At 55.3% G+C, this 15,854-nt stretch overlaps 1 protein-coding gene across 1 annotated transcript; it reads left to right on the top strand.

Moving 5' to 3' along the window:
• The first annotated feature begins 4,403 nt into the window (after nucleotides 1-4,403).
• Nucleotides 4,404-15,842, top strand: LOC138723658 (E3 ubiquitin-protein ligase HECTD3-like). The gene is made up of 21 exons (XM_069862954.1): nucleotides 4,404-4,745; nucleotides 7,067-7,221; nucleotides 8,125-8,217; nucleotides 8,591-8,726; nucleotides 9,105-9,220; nucleotides 9,489-9,602; nucleotides 10,688-10,770; nucleotides 11,018-11,183; nucleotides 11,689-11,770; nucleotides 12,029-12,211; nucleotides 12,301-12,350; nucleotides 12,461-12,525; nucleotides 12,780-12,883; nucleotides 13,153-13,272; nucleotides 13,402-13,491; nucleotides 13,584-13,790; nucleotides 14,016-14,145; nucleotides 14,968-15,042; nucleotides 15,294-15,375; nucleotides 15,459-15,530; nucleotides 15,690-15,842. Exons 1-21 carry the CDS (start codon nucleotides 4,425-4,427, stop codon nucleotides 15,772-15,774), a joined length of 2,529 nt encoding a protein of 842 aa, XP_069719055.1. The 5' UTR covers nucleotides 4,404-4,424; the 3' UTR covers nucleotides 15,775-15,842.
• The last annotated feature ends 12 nt before the right edge of the window (nucleotides 15,843-15,854 follow it).

Raw genomic sequence — 15,854 nt, 5'->3', positions numbered from 1 at the left:
AGATCTGATAGGCTTTTATAAGGAGTTTCTTTTCCACATGCCTGTGTTGCAGCTCCACAACTCCGTCTTGCTTCTCCCAGGCATCGCTGCTCCAAACAGAAGCCAGGTGGGGCCACAAAGCTACATGGCAGGTTACAGCACAGGACAGAGGATTGTGAGCTGCTGCTGAGACCATGGGGATGCTTGGAGACGCCCTGTGTCCTTGCTTGAGTGTCCTGACCGTGTCCTGACCACATTCCCTTGCCTCATTCCTGCTCTCGCCTCAATGAGATCATGCATTTAGGTTTAAGAAGAAACAGGACAGGCTGGTGGCAGGTGCTGTAGGGGTGCTGCTGGCCACCAGGTGTCATGACAGACCTGCACAGCAGGGCTCTGGGTGCCGTCTGGAAAAGGCTCCCATGCTTTTGCATCACCCCAAATCCCAATTCCTGTGATACCTGTGGTTCCCTGCAGCCTTTGCACAGCGGCGACTGCTGGGGGAGCTGTTCCCCTTCCAGAAGTGGGAACTCTGTTTACCTTCTGCTCTGTAATCTTACAGTTCTGCATCTGGCATGCTCGTGGCCTAGCAGCTTTCTCCCAGGCTCTTTGAGCCTTGGTTTCCTCTTAAAAGCCAGTATTACAACTAATCTGTTCTAGTTCTCGTGGAAATGTGCAGGCAGGGCCACACTCTTCCCCCAGACAGCAAGGTTTGGAGCAGTAGCATGTGCAGCAGCAGGAGGCTTTTCTCCCCATTGCTGTAGGGAGGGAGGTGGGAGGATCTTTGGAAGTCATGGACTGCCTTTACCCCAAGGGGAGCAGAGAAACTGAGCAGCAAGGGTTGGAGCTTCTTGAGCAGATGGACCCACAGTAAGCAAGCAAATAGTGGACAACGAAAGCTTTACAGCTCCACGACCTCTGGAACTGTTCCTTGACCTCTGCAGCCCTGGACCCTGCTGTGCAGGGCAATGCTTGAGAGCAGAGCCTGGCTGAAGCAGGTGATACTTCCCTAGAAGCATCTTTATCCTCAGAGATGCTCAAGGCTTGTCTGGGGCCCTAGGCAATCTGGGGTTTATTTCCTGCCACTGAGAAAAGAGTGCTGCCCCAGGGCTTGCTGGAGCTCTGGCATGAGTATGAGAGCTCTGGAGAAAGGATTAGCTGGTAACCAGTGATTTCTATTTAGAAATACTTACGGTAACAGGATCCTGGACCTAGCAGGAAGGCTGCAGCTGGGAGCTCATCCAGGATGGTCTGGGTTTAACCCCTACAAGCATATTGAGAAAAAACATTGTTCACCATTGTTTTATTGTCCATCTTGTGTCATGGCCATATCCGTGTTGGAAAATGGCAGCAGCTACTGCTGTTATAGCAGGGTGTGGAGACCTGTGAAAGCCCTTCCACGTGCAGGAAGGTCCCTTCACTGCAGTGAGATCTCAGCCGAGACCATTTAGTGCATGGTCAAAGGGTCTGGACAAATGTAACTGCTGAGCAAGGATGCCAAGTGAACCCAGAGATCGTGCTGTTCAGTTTGCTATACAACAGTGAGCTGGGAAAGCTGAGCAAGTAACTCACCTGGATTTCCTCTGCGTGGTACTCTGTCTGGTCTGTGGTGTTTTAAAGCAAATCACAAATGGGATTTCTGCTGTGACAGCCCAGCAAACTGAGGAGAAGTTCAGCCTGGCTCAGCTCTGGCCAGTTTCAGGGTCCTGAAGTAGGTGTCATTTCAGGGCTGGGTCACCTGCTCTGATCGCTAAAGCTGTGGGTAGGAGCTGTCTCCTACCATCTTTAACAAGACACAAGTCAAGTGCCCCTGCCCTGGACTCCTGCTCTGTGTTCCTCTGGGGCGAGGGAGCCCTCCTGGGCACAAGAAACCAGAGGCTGCGCATCCCCACCCTGTCACCAAGTCAGTCGACTTCGATTTTCAAGCCAGTGCCATCCTGAGGAAGGCACTGGTGCCCCTGTGCTGCTGAGAGGAGGAGGCACCTTCCTGTGCTAGAGCTGCAGCTTTAGAGGTTGGGTAGGGGTGAGCTGGGGGAGGGACTGATGCCGTGATCGCTCGTGTAACCCCTCTCTTTCTCTGGCCTTCAGCTTGCTGAATTATCACAGAGTAGCATCAGGTTATCATAATGCATCTGTCCGTCCCTACCTCACGTAGGATCTAAAGGAAAGTGAACAAACTACTCCTGGGCTTCCCAATGATTTTTGTGGCCTGGCTGGGGCTCTTGTGTCCTATTGGGTTGAATGGTGACAGAAGCTGGTGTTGTGAGAGGCAGCTGAAGGAGAAGCAGAAATTGGCCTCGTCGTACCCTTTGCATGCAAAGCGTTGTCATGGATGTGACTCAGAATTAACTGACTCAACCCTTTGCAGTGGCTCTGCAACGAGTTTTATAGGGTGACGTGGCTGTGGAGGAAGGGCACAGGCCCCTCCTGGCTGCCGTGGCTGCAGTTACGAGCAAGGCAGAAGTTTACAGTTGTCTCGCATCATGGTTCAGGGCTCCCAGAGAGGCTGGTGCCCATGTCTGTGATGAGGCACAAACACACCCGTTCGACAGATAACACTGGTGGCAGCTGTCAGACCTCTCTTTGCACCTTTGTAGGCAGGGATGGAGCTGGACTTTGACCTGCCAGGAGAGCAGGCAGGTGCCAGAGGTGTGTGGAGACCTTTGAGCTCTGCCAGCCTGGTTGTTTCCTGATCCATAAACACAGCTTTATTGTGCCCAGCCTGGAGAAATTCATGTAGCGTGGGGTGGAGCTGCACTGCTCTCTGCCACCGCCTCGCTGTGGTATGTGACATGGGTGACATGGGGTGACACCTGCCAGTGTTCTGGGGTGGTTGGGTGCTGCTGGGTGTCACGGCCTCACTTCTGCTGCCAGGATGCCACTGCTGGCTGGGATAAAGCTGCTCCTAGGCAGGGAAGCTTGTCATCCTCCCCAGTGGAGGCCCAGAGCCTCCTCACTGCCTGTGAGCCTGTCTGGGTGTTTTCCCAAGTGACAGGCGACAGGATGAGAGGGAATGGCCCCAAGATGTTGCAGGGGAGGTTCAGATTGGACACTAGGAAAGATTTCTTCACCAAAAGGGTTATCGGGCACTGGAACACCTGTCCAGGGAGGTGGTTGAGTGTTGAGGGGATTGAGACACGGTCTTCAATCTGATGGATCAAAGACCCTTTATTGTGTTATCTGTTTCTTAATATACCCTTTTGAGTTACACAACAGGCTGTGCGTAAGCTGTCCACACGCCTATCTACAGTTTATTGTTGGTTAAAGGTGCTTGTCCATGAGGCTATTACTAAGATATTATTGGCTAAACAACTGCGCATGCTAATAAACAAGTTACAGTAAAATTAACCATGTTGATGTTTTTCTTCTTTTGTTTTTCCCTCAGTTGCTGCTTCTTCCCACTGAACTAGCTCTTGTTTTTCTCTCCGTTGCTTCTTCTTCCCACTGAGCTAGCTTTGTTTCAAGGTCTTGTCGGAGTTGCTTGATGTCAACAAGGCCCATAGCATCAAGTCCTTCTTCCCTATAAAATGTCTCCACAGTTGAGTCACCATCCCTGGAGGGGTTTCAAAGATGGGTAGATTAAGTGCTTAGGGATATGAGACCTCATCTGGAGTATTGTGTTGGGACCTCATCTGGAGTACAGTGTCCAATAGTGGAATTCTCAACAAAAGAAGGAGATGGAGCTGTTCAAACAGGTCCAGAAGAGGCTACAAGATGATCAGAGGGCTGGAGCACCTTCCATACGAGGACAGCCTGAGAGAGTTGGGGTTGTTCAGCCTGGAGAAGAAAAGGCTCTGAGGAGACCTTAGAGTGACCTTCCAGTACCTGAAGGGGCTCGAAGAAAGCTGGGGAGGGACTTTTTACAAAGGCTTGTGGTGACAGGAGGAGGGAAAATGGGTATAAACTGAAAGAGGGGTAGAGTTAGATTAGACATAAGGAAGAATTTCTTCACGCTGAGGGTGGGGAGGCCCTGGCCCAGGTCCCCCACAGAAGCTGTGACTGCCCCATCCCTGGAGGGGTTCAAGGCCAGGTTGGATGGGCCTTGGAGCCCCTGATCCAGTGGGAGGTGTCCCCGCTCAGGGCTGGGGGGAGGAACTGGATGGGCTTTGAGGTCCCTTCCAACTCAAACTATCCTATGATTCTACTCTATGGTTTAGTAGTGGACAGGGGGGGTTGCGCCTGATGATCTCAAAGGTCTTTTCCCACCAACCCATTGTATGAATCTGCGATAGGACCCTCTCTTCACCCTCTCCCTGCCTCACCGGGGCCACCTCCCGCTGGAGGACCGGGAGGCACCGGAGCCCCGAGGCGAAGGCCCCGAGGGCGCCAGGGGCAGGGCCGGGGCCGCCCGGGGCGGGGAGGGAGCCGCGGGGGCGGCACCGGCGGGCGGGGAGCGGCGAAGAGAAGAGCCGGCGGGGCCGGGGGGAGCCCGGACGGCGGGGGAAGCGATGCGGGCGTGCGGGGAGGCGCCGCACCAGGCGCTGGGCCGGCTGCGGTTCGTGCTGCAGTGCAGCGAGTGCTTCCGCCGCGCCCGGGCGCTGCCCGCCGCGCTCTGCTTCGTGCCGCGGGAGGTGCAGTACAAGATCTGCAAGGACCCCGCCGCCGCCCCCGCCGCCCGCAGCCTCCTCAGCGTCTGGGACAGCCCGGGGCCGGCGCGCGGCGCGAGGCGGGCGGCGCGGGGCAGCATCGAGGTGCGCAAGGGCGGCTGCCTCCGCGCCACCGGCGAGGAGTTCTGCAACGGCGCCGGGCTCTGGGTCAAGCTCAGCAGGGTGAGCGCGGGGCGGGGCGGGCCGGGCGGCTTCTCCTCCTCCTCCTCCTCCTCCCGAGCGGGGGCTTCGCGGGCGCCCTCCGGCCTTCCCAGCTGCTGGCTTAGAGTCACAGAACCGCTGGGGTGGAAAAGACCCACCGGATCATCGAGTCCAACCATTCCCATCAATCACTAAACCATGTCCCTCAGCACCTCGTCCACCCGTGCCTTAAACCCCTCCAGGGAAGGTGACTCAACCCCCTCCCTGGGCAGCCTCTGCCAGTGCCCAATGACCCTTTCCGGGAAAAATTTTTTCCTAATGATCAGCCTAAACCCTCCCTGGTGGAGCTTGAGGCCATTCCCTCTCGTCCTGTCCCCTGTCACTTGGGAGAAGAGGCCATCACCCTCCTCTCCACACCCTCCTTTCAGGTAGCTGTAGAGAGCAATGAGGTCTCCCCTCAGCCTCCTCTTCTCCAGGCTAAACACCCCCAGCTCTCTCAGCCGTTCCTCATAAGGCCTGTTCTCCAGCCCCTTCACCAGCTTCGTTGCTCTTCTCTGGACTCGCTCCAGAGCCTCAACATCCTTCTTGTGGTGAGGGGCCCAGAACTGAACACAGGATTCGAGGAGCGGTCTCACCAGTGCCGAGTACAGAGGGAGAATAACCTCCCTGGACCTGCTGGTCACGCCGTTTCTGATCCAAGCCAAGATGCCATTGGCTTTCTTGGCCACCTGGGCCACTGCTGGCTCATGTTCAGTCGCTGTCAACCAACACCCCCAGGTCCATCTCCTCTAGGCAGCTTTCCAGCCAGGCTTCTCTTAGTCTGTAGCTACACAGGGTTGTTGTGCCCTAAGTGCAGGACCCGGCATTTGGCCTCATTAAACCTCATCCCATTCAGGCCTTTCAGTCTGACCTCAGTGCCAGGAAAAGTCATGGAACAGGTGATGCTGAGCTATCATGAAGCACATGCAGGAGAACCAGGTGATCAGGCCCCCTGGTCACAACAACACCTGAGTTGGGGTTGTTCAGCCTGGAGAAGAAAAGGCTCTGAGGAAACCTTATAGCAACCTTCCAGTACCTGAAGGGGCTACATGAAAACTGGGGAGGGACGGTTCACAAAGTCTTGTGGTGATAGGACAAGGGGGAGTGGGTATAAACTATAGAGGGTCAGATTTAGACTAGACACTAGGAAGAAATTCTTCATAATGAAGGTGGTGAGACCCTGGCCCAGGTTGCCCAGGGAAGCTGTGGCTGTCCCATCCCTGGAGGTGCTCAAGGCCAGGTTGGATGGGGCTTTGGGCAGCCTGATCCAGTGGGAGGTGTCCCTGCCCAGGGCTGGGGGGGTGGAACTGGATGGGCTTTAAAGTCACTTCTAACCCAAACTCTTCTATGATTCTACGATAACGTCTTGTGTCAAGCACGATCTGTGCTGAGCGGATGTTAGATGATACAAGACAATAGAAGAAGTAGTTACTATTACAAAAGCTGGAATATTTTTCAATTAAGCTAAAGGAGAATTAAGTTTAATCTAAGCAATTCTGTTTTTTGAAAGTCAGACAGAATGTCTGTCTGATACCATGATTTTTTTTCACTGTCTTTCCAGATACTCTTTGTTGTTTGGCAATGATAACACCCTGTGTTCAGTCTGATCTGTGCTGAACAGATGTGTCTTCTTCTGTAATCGCTTCTGTTTGCAATCTTTGTTACTCACTATTATGCTATTATTATAAGAAATGGGATAATTTTTATTTGAGCTAAAGGAGAGCTAAGTTTCATTGGGCGCTTCTCAGTTGCACTGATAATGCTCCAGATTAGTAAGAGATTTGACTGTTGTGAAGCTCCTAACAACATTAAAACAAGTCCTTGGAAAGTTATAGAATATGCATAAGATTTTTGGGACAATTTGCGCACACGCATGCAAGTGGGAAATATGTTCCATCCCCAGCCCTTGTCTCACTGCACACATTGATGCAAGTCACTCCTTTGTGTTGCCAAGGCCTGATAAAGGATGCTTGCTTTCTAAAACACCAGAATGAATCTTAGAGAGTTTATTTGCCGGCATTTTCAGTATTGGTACAGCTGCGAACCACCCAGGGGACGGTGGGTCCCAGAACAGCTGGGGTGTCGATACCAAGAATGCCAGCAAATAAAACTCTCTTAAGACACATTTTGGAGTTTTAGAAAGCACACATCCTTTAATCAGGCCTGGGCAACACGAGGGAGTGATCTCCATCACTCGTGTGCAGCGAGACAAGAGCTGGGGACAGAACATATTTCCCACTTACAGGCATGTGGATAAATTTTCCGTGTCCCAAGGGTGCTGAGCAGCTGGGATGTGCTTGCAGGAGCAGCTGGAGGAGCACCCAGGCTGCCATGACCTGGAGGAGGGCTGGGTGCTGGTGCGGGAGTCTAAAGAAGAGAAGTTGGTGCCGGTGGAGTCCATGGAGAAGATCCAGTGGAAGCACGTAGCACTCGGGGTTGACTATAAAGCCCCGGTCAGGTATGGCCCTGTCACCAAAATTGGGAAAAGAAATTTCTTAACACCAGCTGGGGGTCTTAAGAAGCAGGCATTCTTTTTTCAGTACTGGATATATGGTAGCCCCCTAATATATTTTGTCGGCATCTGCCCCCCTTTGAAGTTTCTATATCTGGCTTGAAATAAGGGTTAGGTTGACCTCCCATCTTTTTTTTTTTGGCTTCTGGGGTACTGGCCAGATGCCGATCTTCTGCAGCCTTCATTGTTCTTATTTCTTAAATATCATAAAACAAGGACTTTTCTGTTTATTGATTTCACTGATTACATTAGGCATTAGGACGGATGCTGCATTCTACAGAGCAGCTCATATTGGTTTGCTCAGGAGTACAACAGCCCCAGTGTGCTGTGCCACACGTGGGGACTGGGCTGTGGGCACCAGAGGTGCGTTTGGCTGCTACCCGCAGAGGATGGGCAACCAAACCATCATAAATCCCTTGGCCACGTCGAGCACTGCCCCCTTCACTCCCACCAGCGCAGGTGGGACACATCCCTACAGAGCCGCTGTGGGCAGGAAGGTGCCTCCTCATAAACTAATCCTGTTTCACTTGTGGTAGCAGCTGTGCAGGATAAAGACATTGCTAAGATGTTTCTGAGGCACTTGGGTTTGAGCTGAGTGATGCCATGAGGGTAATGCAGTGATGAGAGCTCATATTTGATTTTCATGATGGAAAGCTGTGTGCGGGGCTGGATTTCCTCACTCTGCCCCAGCCTGCACCCAGGGGCAGGGGCACTCTCATCCTCCCTGCAGCTGTTCCTGCAGCCCCTGGGTGCCACCTCTGCTGCCTCCACTCCAGGCTAAAGCAGTAACACTTGGCCATGCTGACCCATCTTTTCCCTTGCACGATTCCTCCCCTGGTGCTGCTCCAGTTGGGAACAAGTGGTGGACCTGACGTACACCCTGCGCCTGGGAGAGAAGCCCGTACTCATACAGCAGGATGAAGCCGCAGTGCAGAAGTTTCGGTATGAGGGCATCTCCTAGAGTGGTACCTCGAGGGGGGGCCTGGATGGGGCCAGGACTGGCTGCAGGGCTGAGAGTGGGGAGGATGGGTGCCATGAGACGTCTTTTACATTGATACCGTTTGAACAACAGTGGCCTTTGCTCCCTGGAGCATTGGAGCGGCCGTGTGGTGCAATTTCCGCTGGGCTGGGGTGGCCATAAACACCCGTCATGGTAGGGGTGAGATATGACTGTGCCATCTGCCTGATGCCATCCCGATGTGGTGACTGCGAGATGCTGTGGCTGATCTGAGCTGAAGTCCCTGCACAGTGCTGGTGGGCAGGTCTGGGGCACAGCCTGGTCTCTCTGTTCCGTTAACACAGAGCTCCCCTGCAGGTTCATACCCCCAGGCTGGAGTTACAAGCATGACATGGAGCTGGGGCGCTTCCTGTACGATCACCGTAAGAAAGAGGTGCAGTGCAGTGACTGCATCAAGGAGTACATCAGCAGCATTGAGGTTTCCTCAGAAGCGGTGCGTAGCAGGACTCCTCCACGGCTTAAAGTCAGCGTGAGACACACAAGCATCGCTGCAGCTGTAGGGAGGAGTGGCTGGCAGTGGCTGTCCCCTCCACGAGGGGCAGGGCATGGTGGTGAAGTTTTGCTGCTCAGGGGAAGCTGTAAGGGGTTGGGCATTTGAAGCAGAACTCCGTTGTGTTTCTGGGGCACTGTGAGGGGGTGCCTGGCCATGCCTGGCTTGTTCAGTGTGAGAGCCACCACCCACCCAGAGCCCAGCGACCCCAGGGGCTGGCCTGGTCCTCACCTCCTCTGGCCTCACGGGACCCATCCTGGGGTGGCTGTGGTGTGCCCAAGGATGCTCAGCTCCCTCCCTCTGCTCGCTGCCCTCTTGCAGGATGACTGTGGTGTGGCCCATCTCACCGACAACAGTGCAGACACCTGCTGGGAGAGCAGTGGGCCCGCGGGGAAGCATTGGGTGCGGCTCAGCATGAAGAAGGGCACCATTGTCAAGTGAGACCTTGGGATGTCCCCTCCCCTTCAGCAGCTGTGTTGGGGACAGGCAGGGTGCCGGGCAAAGCACCATCTTCCTCCTGAATGCAGCTTTCCCTAGGCTGCAGGTGGGGGCTTGAGGGCAGGGTGGGGGGCAGCTGATGTGAGATGCACCCCAGGAGGATGCAGCAGCCTTGCCCCCATCCCTAGAACATCTCCGCGGGCATCGATGCACCCAGGTGGCTCAGAAAGGGAGGACAATGCTGCCCATTGCTGTTCTCATCCCCAGGAAGCTGTGGCTGATGCTGCACATGACGTTCAATGCCTATATACCCAGGCGGGTGGCTGTGTATGGGGGGGCACCGAACAGGCTGCACCACCTGAGAACCGTCCTAATTAATGAGTGAGTAATGAGGGAGAGGCAGCCTGGGTCTGGCTTGGACCAAACTCCTGTGCTTTCTCTGCATCCTGAGCAGATGCTAAGGAAAGGGCTGGGGTCAGTCCTGAGTGACCTGGCGGTGATGGTGACTCTCCACGGGCTGGGATTCACTGGGTGCAGGGTACATCTGTCCCCACAAGCGTGGTGGTCCCCTGCCTCCAAGTGCCAGCTGAGCACCTCCACTCCTGTTCCTCATCCAGGCTGAGGCAGCTGGGCTACAGTATGCTTCCTCCTACCATGTGACTTTGTGTGTCCCTTCTCCTTCTCCTCACCTCTGGGGACATGTGCTACTGCTGTCTTCTTTCTGAGCACCTCTGCTGTGTGTTAGCTGAGAAGTCCTGGGAGTGCTTCACCTCTCCCTTTCGCTCTGTCTCTGCAGCACTCTTCTTGAGGCAGTCAGGGGTTTACACAGGAGTGGGAAGATCTATTTCCCCAAAGCTTGCTTGTTTGCCTGGTTTTGGCTGAGCAGATGTGTCTTTGAAGAAGCATTCATGAGACCTTTGAGATCTCTCTCCTGGTGGCAGGAGCCAGCGCTTCACTGTGTCTAGGCAGTCACAGGGAGGTTTCCCTATGTGCCAATAGATCTTTGATAGGACTTTGCCAAAAGCTTTGGAATACGATCGAATCACGTAGCAAATCGCTCGTCTCTACAAATGTCTGTTTCCTTCAAAACAAATTGCCCTTGTGTGACCAGCTCAGCTCAAAGGATGGTTGTGCTGATGCGAGGTTTGCCAGACCTCCCCGGGAAAACGGACACGCTCTCAGCTACTCAGCTATCTTGCCTTTCTGTTCTGTTCCGAATTTATACTCTTTTTTTTTTTTATTCTGGCTGTTTCGATGCAACTTCCACCTTCTTCAGGACATCTCTGTGCCTCTGACAGTCTCTCCTCTCTGCTTGGTCCCCTTCTGCTGCAGCCCTGGTGAGGCGGGGAGGCTTTCACTGTGGGTGGTGGTGTATCCTCAGCTGGTGAGCCGCAGTGGCCCCTGCCTCACTGCCCACCTTGCCTGTGTCTTTGGGGCTCTGATATTTTCTTCCATGTTGCGTGCAGGAGCAGTGTCCGGGATGTCTGCATCCTCCGTGACATGAACGTCCACCTGCCAGTGCTGGAGATCCGCTTCTTGGAGTGCCGGGGTGAGCGTGCACTGTGGGGCTGAGTCTGCCGTGCTAGCCCAACCCTAAACCTGCAGCCAGTCCTCAGCACCAGTGGCTCTTCTGCCACACTGGCTGCTTTTTGAGGTCCATTGGAGGAAAAGCTTGGCAATGAGCTTCATTTGGGATGGTGCAGGTGCTGGGGGCTCCTTGCCCCTGATTGCAGCACCCGAGCTGTGCTGGCCGTGCCGCTGCGGCCACACACAGCATCGCTGTCTTGTCTTGGCAGACAAAGGGCATGATGTCCGCCTACGAGGAATTAACATCAAGTGCTTCTGGGAGTGGGACCTGATCCCCAATGCTGACGACTTCCAGCCAGCCCAGCTGGTACGCTACCCTCTCCTGAAAGGGGTGGATGCCGACGTGCTGTACCGACGGGCTCAGCTTATTCACAGGTATGATGCGGGGATGGCATCGCCCCTGCAGCAAGCCTGGGCCCCAAGAAGGACCGTGCCCTGGTCTCTGGCAGGGGGTTGTGTGTGTCTTGCTTAAAACCTGCCAGCTCCTTTCCTGTGTGCAGCAGAGACTTTGTCTTACTGCCTCCCACCCCAGCACAGCTTCTTCCAATGCCTGGGGAGCATGATGCTGGCACAGGGCGAGGGGCACCTGCGGTGTGCAATCGGGGCAGGCACTGGCCCTGTAGAGAGACCCTCTGCAGCGAGGCGACCACAGCGCTGCAGTGTGGGCTGGGCTGCCCTCGGTTGCAGCTTTTTCTTAGGGTGAACAAAACAAAGCGCTTGGCCAGAAGCTGCTCCCCTTGGTGTGCTGATGTCCCTCCGTGAGCTGGGGGAGACTCACAAGTAGGGCGCGTGGTGCCCAGGCAAAGCACCGATCATGTATCAGGCTCTGTGTGTCTGCCAAGCCCCTTGTGTCCTCACACTGCTCCTCTCCGGTTTCCAGGTTCGTCCGTGCCCTGGACAGTGTCCTGCATTACCTGATCCCCTTCTCTGAGGACAGTGCTGGCACCTTCAGTGCATTCAGGGTGAGCCAGGATCCCATTGGATGGTGCCGGTAGGAGCATCTTGTCACAGGCTCACCTGGTATCCCTGGGGGCTGTGGTGTGTCCCCCTTGATCCGATGGGGACACCCGCCCAGAGCTCATGCTGAGAGCTGCCATTTGCTGAGGGATGGAACAGGCTAAGCATCTCCTCCAACACCAGGGGCTGTGCTCAGGGAAGGGGAAATAGGGCGCATAGTGGCAGGATCAGGCCTCTAACCATCTCTGCTCATCCCTTGCTAGTTCATGAAGCCGTTCCTGCTGCTGTCCAATCACAGGAAAGCCATCGTGACCCACTGTCTCCGGTCCTCGGAGAGCACTGCCCCTCAGATCCTGCCAAAGCTGGATATCAACCGGTACCTGGCCCGGGAGCACCGTAACAACCCCGCGCTGGACCCCAGCTACAGGAACACTATCTTCACTCAGGTATGGCCACACCGTGCCCCATGCCAGTACTTGCCAGTGCAGCGTCGCTTGCCCCTTCTGCATCTCATCCCTTTTCTGCTCCTTTCCAGCTGTATGAAGGCCTCAGATCTCCTGAGATCAATCAGCCCCTGGACTACAGGTAGACCTTCAGCATTACATTTATGAGGCGTCACCTCCTTGGAGGGGAATGCTGAGTGCTGCTGTGTCTCTACAAGGAGGGATGTGCATAGGGCTATCGCTTTCCCGCAGGTGGCCCCTGAGCTACAGCCAGTGGTGGGAATGCGAGTTCATCTCCGAGGGCATCTGTGACAATGGTGAGAGCTCTCCCCTCCCACCCTGGGGCTCTCCCCTGGGCTTTCCCCTGTCAGGGTGCAGCTGTGGTGGGGTGTGCCTGCTATCTCGGATGTTCTGGTGGTGCCAACTCCGCTCTGCACACGTGGCGTAGTCCCTGCGTCTCCCCTATGCCCCTAGTGCTGCCCCAGGAGGAGGGGCTGGCTTGGCCAGATCCTGCAGCTCAGCACCTGGCCCTGGCGTGTCAGGTACTAACCAGCCCCTACCCCCATTGCAGGTGGTGGTTTTCGGGACAGTCTGTCGGATCTGTCAGAGGAGCTGTGTCCCAGCTCCGAAGATGTCCCCGTGCCCCTGCCCTTCTTCGTGCGCACCTCCAACCAGGTTTGCCACCTCCCCTATCTGCCTGTCCTGGCTTTGGGGGGATAATCCAGTAGAGCCTGGGACTGTTTGGGTGTTGTTAGTCCTATCTTAATGCTTACAGAGTTATTGGCTGGGAGTGGGGGGCTGTGCTTGTAGCTGGGTGATGGAGATCTCCTGTAAGGGTATAAAGAGCAGGAGAGGCAGATGGAGAGGTGGTGGAATGGGAGGCTGCAGGGAGGGACCAGGCTGGCCACATCTGTGTCCGTAGGTCCTAAGCCTCTGTCCCACAGGGTAACAGCAGCAGTAACACCAGGGATGCATATGTCCCTAACCCCTCCTGCAACGACTTTGCCAAGTACGAGTGGATCGGGCAGCTAATGGGAGCAGCCCTGAGGGGCAACGAGTTTTTGGTGAGCATGGCAGAGCCTCCTCGTTCAGCGAGGAGGGCTTGGCAGGGGCCGTCATGTCCCCAGCAGAGGGGCTGCCCTGGGGTGAAGGAGGGTCATGTGGAGGACACGTGTCTCTGCCACCTTTGGCAGGTCCTGGCTTTGCCGGCACTGGTGTGGAAGCAGCTGGCAGGGGAGGAGATTAGCTGGAGCCAGGACTTTGCCACCGTGGACTTGGAGCTGGTGAGCGGGGCTGGGGGCTGGCAGGTCAATGCCAGGCACTCCCATGGCTGCTCTGTTTCCACCGTGATGGCTTTTGCCCATTGGGGTTGCAGGTGAAGATGCTGGAGGTGCTGGAGCAGGTGGACAGGGAAGCCTTTGAGGTCATGTTTGGCAGAGAGCTGACCTACACGACGGTGCTGAGTGATCAGCGTGTGGTGGAGCTGATCCCCAATGGCAGCAGCATCGTGGTGCGCTATGAGGACCGCAAGGAGTTCATCCGCCTGGTGCAGAAAGCTCGGCTGGAGGAGAGCAAGGAGCAGGTAACGCCATCCCCCAGGGGGCCACCATGGCTCTAAAGGGACCCTGTTCCTGTGGCAAACACTCTTGGTACCTGTGGAGTCAGCAGCTGCAAAATCAGCTCTAGCTGAGTGGTTCCTCCTTGCATTCCATGCCCAGGATGTCCATGAGTCCCAGGGACCTCCTTTTGGTTGCCCTGGGCTCGGACCTGCTGCAGTCACATGGAACCTGTCCTGTGCCTCCCCTAGATCGCAGCCATCCGTGCTGGGCTGCTCAGCGTGGTGCCCCAGCCCGTGCTGGACCTGCTCACCTGGCAGCAGCTGGAGAGGAAGATCTGTGGGGACCCTGTGATCACGATGGACAAACTGAAGAGTTTCCGTAAGTACCAGAATCAGCTGGTGCCCCTGCTAATGGTAGGCAGGTTGGACTGATTGGGCTTTAAAGGTCCTTTCCACCCCAAAGCATTCTATGATGTTATGATTTATGCTGTTTCTCATATTTTTTTAATTCTAGTTGGCAGACTTTCCCCAATTTCTCATTTCCACCTTTTTAAGGGTGTATTTTTTTGTTGCTTTCTAAAGTTCTTGATTGATTGGCTCGTTTTTCTCTTCATGAGTGTAACTGAAGTCAGAAATTGTCCCTATTATCCTGCTTTATCTTCTCAAGAACCTTCTTGTAAACTCTCGCTTATAGTATTGCACACTAGTGTTATTTCATCCATAAACAAATTTCTTTGTGTAACACTTCTAATTTGAAGATTAGAAGCTGCTCCCAGCCCCCTTGTGTGGGCAAGCCCCCCACTAATGATGCTGCTGTGCACGCATCCAGTGGCGAATCTCCTAGTCGTGGGGTGCACAGGAGCCTGGGGGAGGATGAGCCAGAGGGAAGCTGGGTAGGAATACTTCAGGTTTAGCTGCAAACCCCACTGGTTCTTTCTCTGCTCCCTCTGATCCTCAGCTTCTGTTGGCAGAGGTGACCAGCCACCCTGCAAACCAGGACCCCCATTTCTCCACCTGCCCTTGTGCAGGATGCTGGCCCCTCTCGGGGTGCTGGGGGCTTGCAGGGGCTCACTGGGAGCAGAGGGTCTCCTCCTCTCCTGTCTCTGCGCTGGGCTCTCACAGAAGGCAGGATGGATGTGCCCCCTCTCTGTTTGTCGGCTTTGCTGGGAGTTTCTAATGAAGCTGTTGCATATTGTCACAGTCACCTTTGAGGACTGTCACCCTGAAGACTTACAGGTCCAGAACTTCTTGGAGGCCCTCAACAATTTCACCAGTGGTGAGCAACCCCAATCCTTTCCCTGCTGTTCACGTGCAGCCGGGTGCGCCAGAGGACGTGGTACCCACTCCCCTGCACCCCAGGGATGCTCACAGGGCACTTCCTGGGAGTCGTCTGGGGTTGTCCCACCTGGCCCTTCCTGGGATGCTGAGAGCAAACCTTAGCTTTGCCTGGTGCTCCCAGGATGCTTCTGCAAGAGCAATGAAAGGGATGGTCCTGTTCTCGTCCCTGAGCCCTGTCTTTCCCCTCAGAGGATCTCAGCCGCTTCCTAAAGTTTGTCACTGGCCGGAGACGCCTGCCAGTTCGGATCACCGTCTACCCAGCAAAATCGAAGTAAGTTCATCCTGCACTGTTCCCCGTCCCTGTGCTTTGCTGGGGTCCCTGCACCACGCTGAGCTCTGACTCTCTCTCCCAAGCCCGGGCGAATTGGACCTGTTGCCACTGGCCTCCACGTGCTCCTGCAGCTTCTTCTTGCCGGAGTATTCCTCGTGAGTCAAGATGGGGACAAGGGATGGGGGTGCTCCCTCCTCCCTGGGGCTGGCAGTGGAGTCCCCTCCCGGGCTCCCCTGGTCTTGCCCTGGGGGAGGTCTGGCTGGGCTCGGGGAGGGAACCGTGAGGCTCTCGGTGATGCAGTGTCCCCCACGCAGGGTCAAGACTTGCGAGGAGCTGCTGCGTTACGCTGTGTACCACTGCCTGTCCATCGACACCGACAGAGACCCCTGGGATGAATGAGCCTCGCCGGCGCTCCGTGATGTGGGAGCTGCTCCTGCCAGAGACACCAAATTCAGTAAAACTGCTGGGCTGGATCCTGC

Source organism: Phaenicophaeus curvirostris, chromosome 8 (genome assembly GCF_032191515.1).
Source record: "Phaenicophaeus curvirostris isolate KB17595 chromosome 8, BPBGC_Pcur_1.0, whole genome shotgun sequence".
Classification (NCBI taxonomy): domain Eukaryota; kingdom Metazoa; phylum Chordata; class Aves; order Cuculiformes; family Cuculidae; genus Phaenicophaeus; species Phaenicophaeus curvirostris.
Note: the sequence above shows the minus strand (reverse complement) of the source record. Positions and strands in the feature narration are given on the sequence as shown.